Source organism: Anoplolepis gracilipes, chromosome 9, assembly GCF_047496725.1.
Source record: "Anoplolepis gracilipes chromosome 9, ASM4749672v1, whole genome shotgun sequence".
In the NCBI taxonomy this organism is placed as follows: Eukaryota; Metazoa; Arthropoda; class Insecta; order Hymenoptera; family Formicidae; genus Anoplolepis; species Anoplolepis gracilipes.
In genome coordinates this window covers 5,694,214-5,702,703 of record NC_132978.1, presented here as the reverse complement: position 1 = coordinate 5,702,703, position 8,490 = coordinate 5,694,214, and the positions used below count along the sequence as shown (strand labels likewise).

At 43.1% G+C, this 8,490-nt stretch overlaps 1 protein-coding gene across 1 annotated transcript; it reads left to right on the top strand.

The window, feature by feature from the left end:
* Positions 1 to 1,378: 1,378 nt before the first annotated feature.
* Positions 1,379 to 5,041, top strand: LOC140669630 (uncharacterized). Its single transcript, XM_072899633.1, has 6 exons — positions 1,379 to 2,246; positions 2,362 to 2,589; positions 2,706 to 3,262; positions 3,374 to 3,577; positions 3,667 to 3,903; positions 4,619 to 5,041. The coding sequence occupies exons 1-6, from the start codon at positions 1,379 to 1,381 to the stop codon at positions 5,039 to 5,041; spliced, it is 2,517 nt and encodes an 838-aa protein (XP_072755734.1).
* The last annotated feature ends 3,449 nt before the right edge of the window (positions 5,042 to 8,490 follow it).

Sequence of the window (8,490 nt, the reverse complement as noted above, 5' to 3'; positions counted from 1 at the left end):
TGCGTACAGGTTAGTGCAAGAAGTACCTGCTGAACCGGCCGGTATTAACGAAATCGCGGGCAGCTCGGTGTCAGAATTAGGCGCTATGGCGAAAGAATGGTGGAACGGAGGACCTCGACTTTCTTAGAAATAAATGCGGGACGATGCAGGGACCTATTAGTAATAGGATTAAGAGGAGGACCGACACTTTCACCAAGTTCGTGAATGTGATCGAAAGACTACAGGACACTGGCGATGTCGCTCACTTGAAAAAGCGGAACGAAGAACTGGAGGCCCAAATCGGGAACTATGAAGGAATAATCGCTGATATTAAGTCTGAGAGGGAACAGCTCACCTGTAAGTTCGATGAGCTTCAGAAAAATTTCGACAGAGAGGAGAGTAGCAGGAAATACCTGCTGAAGATCACAGCGGATAAAGGCACGTCCCCGATGCCACAAATAAATGAGAATGCCTCAGATGATGCTACATCCACAAGAGCCCATAGAGGATCCCCTTCGGGAGCCAATGTTACCGAAAAATGGATCAGAAAACTGGTCGAGGAGACTATCCAAAAAGAGCGCGATCGGAAGAACCATAAAATCCCGGAAGCGGATAGGAAGGACGATCTCAGGGCTAACAATAGCTTAACACAAAAGGTGAGGGTCCAGGACTCCCCTCCCCTTCCTCGACGAGTGCCGAGGATAAGGGTGAAGGATAACATCCAGTTAGTCCCTCCTCGGAAGGAGGCTACAGCTCCTGACATCCCCCAGATCCCATGTACCCCTGAGAGTACAGGTGTTTCTGGAAGGGATGACACCAATAGCAAGTGGAGCGCTGCAAAGAGGACACGGAAGAAAAGGAAGAAGAAAGAAGAATTTCCCCCTTTATCTCAGAACTCGGGTCCGCAGGCATCCGTGAAGATCCCCCCGGCAAAGCAAACTGCAAACAATCCTCCGATAGCCCGACCGGCGGAGGCTAAGAAGGTAAGAAAACAGTAGGAGAGCGCATAGAAGTGCGGCTATTGCGATTAGAGGCGTTGTAGAAGGGTTCTCCTATGCGGAGGCCATGCGAACGGCACGTGATTGCATTTGTCTCTCGGATCTCGGGATTACAAACTCAAGAACCAGGAAATCGGCAGGTGGCGCGTTCCTTATCGAGATTACTGGACCTGACAGCGGGAAAAAGGCAGACACTCTGAAAAATGAACTAACCAAAATGTTAGGCAATGGAACCACGATTACGAGGCCCACAGCGAGAGGTGAGCTGCGACTCGTCGGGATTGACGAAACTGTCGCTATCGAAGAGGTAATGGAGGCAGTTATTTCGGCGGGTAAATGCTCCAAGGATGATAAATATAAATATAAATGAGAAGAGGTCCATAAAAAATGGCCTTTTTATGATGTGGATTAAACTGTCCTTGGCGGCCGCTATCGAGGTGTCCAAAATTGGAAAACTTAGACTTGGTTGGACGATTGCGAGGGCAGAACTTTTAAACGCGAAACTTCTGCAATGCTACAGGTGCTGGTCCTTTGGTCACGTTCAAGCTCGATGTACATCTCAAACGGACCGACGGGATCTGTGTTTCCGCTGCGGGGCGGAAGGTCATAGAGCAGCTGAGTGTGGCAACCAACTTAGGTGCGTGCTATGTGACAGTGTAGGCAAGGACGCGGTACACAGAATCGGCGCGGTTAACTGTGGCTCGGTTCCCGTTGGTAGTGGGGGTCTGAATCGGAGACAGACAAATGTGAATGTGAACAAAAAGGCCGTTGGTTCCAAGGTTCTACAGCGTAACTTAAATAGGAACCGTCGAGCATTCGATTTGCTGATGCAACATACCGCAGAATGGAGGGTAGACCTGTGTATTATAGCTGAGCCACCCAGACTACAAGATGGTAATACCCTAGCGCGCAGTGTAGAGGGCCTCGCGGCCATTTGGTGGAACCCACGGTTTGTCTCCTGTCCAGTGAGAGTGAGAGGGAGGGGAAACGGGTATGTGGCGGTTGATGTTGGGAAGGTAAGCATCGTTGGATGTTACTTACCCCCCAACAAAACAATTGCTCAGTTATCTGACCGTTTAGACAATATATCTGATTACGCGAGACGGGTGAGTTCTGAACTGATTGTTGGTGGGGACTTTAATGCCGCCTCCCCCTTGTGGAGGAGTCGTCTGGTCAATACCCGGGGGGACCATGTTGAGGTGTGGGCCGCTGGCCTGGACTTAAGAATAGTTAATGATGGGAATGTACCAACTTGCGTACGCCCGCAGGGTACGTCTATTGTAGATTTAACTTGGGCTTCGCCTGATATTGTGAACAGAGTGTGTGAATGGTGTGTGGTACCGGATGTGAAAACACTCGGACCACAACTATATTCGCTTTTAAGTGATCTTAGGCGGTGAAGCGGCAACTGGTCCGGGCCCTGCTACTCGTGGATGGAACTGGAGTAAAATGGACGCAGACCAGTTCAATGCGTCCCTTATCTGGAGCCGTGCCATCAACAATATGAGGATGGAGTCTACACCTGCGGAGGACTGGGCAAAGTGGATCGAGTGGGCCCTCGTAGATGCATGCGACAGCAGCACGCCACGCCTAGGTCACCAACAGGTAAGAAGTTAACATATTGATGGAGTGATGATATCGCGAAACTTAGAGTAGAATTCATTGCGGCTAGAAGAAGGTGGTGCAGGGCCCTCTGAGTAAACCGGAACGCTAGGGGTCCTCATGTAGTTGAAATCGCCTACAGATTGGCCAAGAAAAGACTTAGGCTAGCCATCGCAGCTGCTAAATCCCGTGCGTGGGAAGAGCTAGTTGGCATGGTAGAAGAGGACCCGTGGGGTCTTCCCTACAAATTGATACTAGGCAGACTTTGTTCTGCGTCGTGCGCCACCGCTGAGTCTCTTGAACCCGCGGTATTGGAGACTGTGTTAACAGACCTATTTCCGGGTAGTGAGGAGACTGATCCTGGGTCTATTTGGCCCGACGGCCTCAGCGAACAATGTGAAGTGACCGTGGAAGAAACTGCGAGTTTGCTTAGGGAGGGGACTGGGAACGCGGCCCCCGGCTTGGACGGCATACCGTTAAAGATAATAAGGCAGGTTCCAACCGAAATATTAGATAAGATCGCGGCGTGCTTTACGGTATGTATGAGAATCGGCACGTTTCCTCGTGCATGGAAACAAGCGAGGCTGGTTCTGATACCTAAGGGAGAGATGACATCCGAGAACTCGGTGCTAAAGCTTAGACCGATTTGCCTACTTCGCGATGTGGCCAAGCTCTTTGAGCGGGTACTTGTACGTAAAATGAGGATGTAGATGAATGAGAACGAGTGCGCGGCCTTCTCCAGGGCTTAATATAGTTTTGTGGAAGGCAGATCCACGTGCGACGCCTTACTCAAGTTTAGGAGGGTGGCAAAAGCTGCATTCAACAGCGGCGGAGTTGCGCTCGCGATTAGCTTGGATATTCGAAATGCGTTCAACTCTGTTCCTTGGGCCACAATTAGAAGGACCATGATTCGAAAGAACTTCCCACCATACATTAGGCATATGGTGGATAGTTACTTATATGAGAGGAGTATCGAGATTACCACGAGGAACGGCGTGGTGAGTAAGAGAATTACCGCGGGGGGGTCGCCCAGGGCTCCGCTTTAGGTCCGTTGTTATGGAATATAGCATACGATCAAGTCTTACAGAGTAGAACCGAATACGGGTGTCAGCTTTTGTGCTACGCGGACGATACTCTGATCCTTGCGTCCGCGGATACAGTCAATACGGCCACTCGGCGTGTGAACTTTCAGCTGGCCAGAACATTGCTTGGCATTAAATGGGTAGGGGTCGAGGTGGCTACGACCAAAACCGAAGTCGTCCTGCTGACCCGACTGCGGGGGGGCTTAAAGGACCTCCCATATATCCGAGTTGGCAACGACCAAGTGAGAGCCAGAACGTCGATGATCTAGGCGTCACTGTAGACTCGCGTCTCAGATTCGTAGAACACTACGTGAAAACCGCGGAGAAGGCGAATCGGGTCACCAGAGCCCTCTGCAGATTGATGCCCAACCTTCGGGGCCCCGGAGAAGCCAAGCGTCGGTTGTATGCGAATGTTGTTCTGTCAGTGATTCTATACGCGGCCCCGGTCTGAAACGACGCTTTCCAGACATCTGGAAGGGCGCAAAAGGCACTAAACAAAATTTTACGCGTGATGGTGGTAAGAGTGATTGCCGCTTACAGGACGGTGTCGCTTGATGCGGCGCTATTGTTGGCAAGAATACCTCCCCTGTTCCGAGGAACGGCTTAGGACTCACACGCGAGTGAGGTCCCTTAGGATCGAAGGTCAATACGATGTAAAACGTGCAACCCGGATTAAGGCACAAGAACGAAGGAGGATTATTGAGAAGTGAAGAACCTACCTCGAGAGGCCGGGGCTCGCAGGTGAGAGGACTATCGCGGCAATAGTTCCAAGATTTGGTTCCTGGATGGATAGAAGACATGGATGGCTAGGTTTTCGGCTGACTCAACTTCTTACGAGTCACGATTGCTTTGGATTCTACCTATATAGGATCCAGAGGGTGCTGGATCCTGGATATTTGGCGTGTAACTCGGGCGCCCCGGACAACCTAGAACATACACTCCCACTGCGCACGGTAGGAGACGAATAGGGATCGTTTAACGAGAGTGATAGGTTTAGACCCCTACACGAGCGGGATCCCTGATGAAACAAATGCGGTCAGGTTTGAAGTATTGGCTACTCCACTGCCAGCGGATGACCCTGGTCCCAGCCTGACCGACGACGAAAACTCGGTAGGTACCGATCGCCCCCAGGGAGCGACTTTCGGTATAGGAAATGCGGTCAGGGTTGAACGGTCGAGAGACCCTGTGCATGCAAATGAAGGTGACTCGAACCTGACGCGAGGTGTCAATCGGGGACGAGCCATGGGTGCGATGGATCCTGCGCAACAGTTACGACCGATCCTAACGCTTGGTTTCGTGGTGTCGGCTATACTCCGCTCGAGGGAGTCCTGGTTAGCAGTCGCGAACTTTGCGGAGAGAATCTACTATGCATTGCAATAAACATAAAAATTGTACTTTACAAAATGTATTCAAAATATTCAATTGTGATGGTCGAAGCATTATTATAAAGGTTTGATCAATCCATATTTATTGTATAATAAACTATTGTCAAAATACATATGCGTTATTATCTTTTTTTTATCCTCTCCTTATAGCAAGTATTATATACCTTATTCTTGTATACATCTGTGTGGTGAATATTATATTACAATACGTGATGCATTTTTCTGTTAGTTTGCATTTTTAGCAGACAATAGACGTGGAATATTTAACATTTTTAACAAGTAGTCGATCAATGACAGCTGATTACGAACCGATCATGGTTCGTTTTAATGTTGATCGAGGGTTGTTTGATGTTTATCGACGTTCGATGTCTGTTTAATGTTTATTTGATTGTGTCGTGATTCAATAATCGTTTTATTATAATTATCTGTATGAATGCTGTGTGGAGCGACAGTTGTCTTTTTTATTACTGATTTTTATTATAACTTTCTTCGCCTATTCTTTATAAAACGTATCCTGTGTATAATTGGATCTACATTCATCCTGCTAAAAATGCTAAAAAATGCTGATGTAGATGAGACGTGATACTCGAGTTGAAAGGAGATGAGAGTTTTTTCTTGTCCATCTCTGTAGTATTATATCGTATTACATTTCAGTACGTGATGCAGTTGCATCTGGTATTATATTTCGATTTACGATATTAAAATAATTAACGTCTTTTAAACAGTACAAATAGTTGATTTTTGTTTATTGTAATTGATCATGATACATTTTATGTTGGTCGATGTTCGTTTGTTGTAGGATAGTGGTTCAAACATGGTTGCATCGATGTTCATCGCGGTTCGATAGATGTTTATTTAATGTTGATCGACGTTCGTTTGATGTACGATAGTGGTTCAAACATGGTTCAATAGATGTTCATCGCTGTTCGATAGATGTTTGTTTAATGTTTATTTGATGTATGATTGTGGTTTGAACATGGTTGGATCGATGTTTCAATTGATATTGATCAATGTTCGATACATATCTGTTTGATGTTTATTTGATTGTGTTGTGATTCAATAATAGTTTTATATTATCTGTATGAATGCTGTGTAGAGCGACAGTTGTCTTTTTTCATTACTGATTGTTTTTTATTTCTTTCTTCGTCTATTCTTTATAAAACGTATGCTGTGTATAGTTGGATCTACATTCATTCTGCTAAAGATGTTGAAAAATGCTGATTTAGATGAAACGTGATACTCGAGTTAGAAGAAAATGAGAGATGTGAGATTAAAATATATATTTGGGAGGAGCGTGTATCATAGGAGAGTTTGCGATCATCCTTGTGACAATCTTGTCGTATCTGGTGAAGAAAACGAGAGCTTACGATCATCCCTGTGACATTCTTGTTATATCTGATAAAGAAAACTTTGCGCTTGATGGACATTTCGTCCGATTCGTCTGAATCGGATGTAGAATCCTTACACGACATTGTTTATGACAATGATTTTAGTGATGGTACAGAAAATGTTGAGCGTAAGTTAGATGCTGCAAAACTCCATACATATGATGTGATGAAACGAATGTGCGTTGTATTTTTTATTATAGACCCGCGAGTGGTAGTAAATACTGTACATCGTGTTTCATGAGAATAGTGGATATATTTCATGATATTGAAGCGGTACGCACACATAAAACTATAGTTTATAAACTAATCCTCAGATTATTTTGCAGGGAGTGTCGAAATTCGTTGTATCAAATAATGCCATGTAATTTTTGCCCGTTTTGTACGAAAAAAGACTAATGTATGAAAAATAAACTTTCTTCGGAAGAAAACTATTAGTGGCGATCTATGGAGGAACGTATATGACCATCTTTAATACGATCTTGTTATAGCTGATAAAGAAAATTTTGCGTTGATGACTGTTGCACAAACTAAGATCTGTGTCTGAAAAAGAAACTATTATTATGGTGATAAACATTTGAACTTATTATTAATATAGACATTTCTTATGACTGTTTTTGTCAAAGACAGAAGAACAATATTACTTACAATGGGGCCTTTCATAAGAGAACTCGAAAAACATGTGAAGAATGGAGACATGTAATCACTCTTGTTCGAGACGATGACAGTGAAAGGAAGACTTTTCCACGAATACCAAAATTTATTCATGATCGGGAAGTAGACATGCAAAATGTAGATGTTCAACATTCCACCCGCCAAGCTGAAGCTGTTGACTGTAACTGTGTATGATTGCGATTATACAGAATGGTCGGTCGATTTACAAAGAAAAATTTTCCGTGAACTTTGTAATAATTATAAATCACCTCTCGAGTATCCTAACGATGAACTTTATTCCAATGAACGCAGATTTACTCGATTTGTGGATTCAGAAGATTGTTGGATAGATCAGTGTACTGTATATCATACGGGTGAAATATACAAAGCGAATAAGGGAATACGGATGTGGAATCAGTAGACGTTATCAGTGTACAGAATTCAATTATGATTGGGTAGCTGAATGTATCCGCGCTTGTACATATCTGCCGTGTGTGCATATATGTATCCCAACAAGTATAAACAATAAGTGTTTAGAATTTATATTTTCGATGGTTTATTTTATCATAATATTGAGACTGATAAATTTAAGAAATTGTTTGTAGATAATCAACATGAACATTTGTTATACGTTTTAGATATTTGTACTTGTGGAAAGACTCTTGACTGTACATGTTTGGATAAATATACATATCCAAACAAATATATGTTGTCACCACCACCACCGCAGTCGTCGCCACCTGATATCGAAGTCAACATGAAGTCTGTAATTTCGACTTTGACAATGTGAATGATATTTGAAGTTAATATTGTAAGTATCTTTTAAAAATGATGAAATGTATATACTAATAAGATTTGTTTTTTCCTGCAGATTATCCACAATGAATTCTCAGCATTGCCGTACATGGAAGGCACAAATTATATTCTATTTCATATTATATTATATTTTATATTTCGTATTTTTATATTTTATATTATATTATTAAATATTTTTATTTGTTTGACTAACTGCCTTTGGTTTCTTCTTAATTTAAATTTTTATTTTTTACTACATAACTTTATCAACATTATTATTAACAATTTTATTCGTTTGACTAACTACTTTGGTTCTTTTCTCAATTAAAAATTTTTTATTTTTATCATTTAACTTTATCAGCCTCCCAACCAGTGATGTTTAGACAATAGTTATAAACTTATCTCCACTAACAAACGATAAGACAATTACTTTGGTCGAGAGTTTGCTACTTTGTGTTTTGGACCCATATTCTATTTCCAACAATGTGTCAACGTTACAATATTTATGTAAGTGACTGAATTGCGTTCTTATTATTGTAACTTTCCGTTCTATACTTATATCTGTCTTTTATACGATTGTATTTAGATTTATTATACTGATTATATTTCG

Coding starts and splice junctions, on each gene's coding strand:
- LOC140669630 (XM_072899633.1), top strand. CDS start 1,379: ATGTGGATTAAACTGTCCTTGGCGGCCGCTATCGAGGTGTCCAAAATT. Junction 3,578..3,666: donor TTACCACGAGGAACGGCGTG/GTGAGTAAGAGA, acceptor CAAGTCTTACAG/AGTAGAACCGAATACGGGTG. Junction 3,904..4,618: donor TCCGAGTTGGCAACGACCAA/GTGAGAGCCAGA, acceptor TGCGCACGGTAG/GAGACGAATAGGGATCGTTT.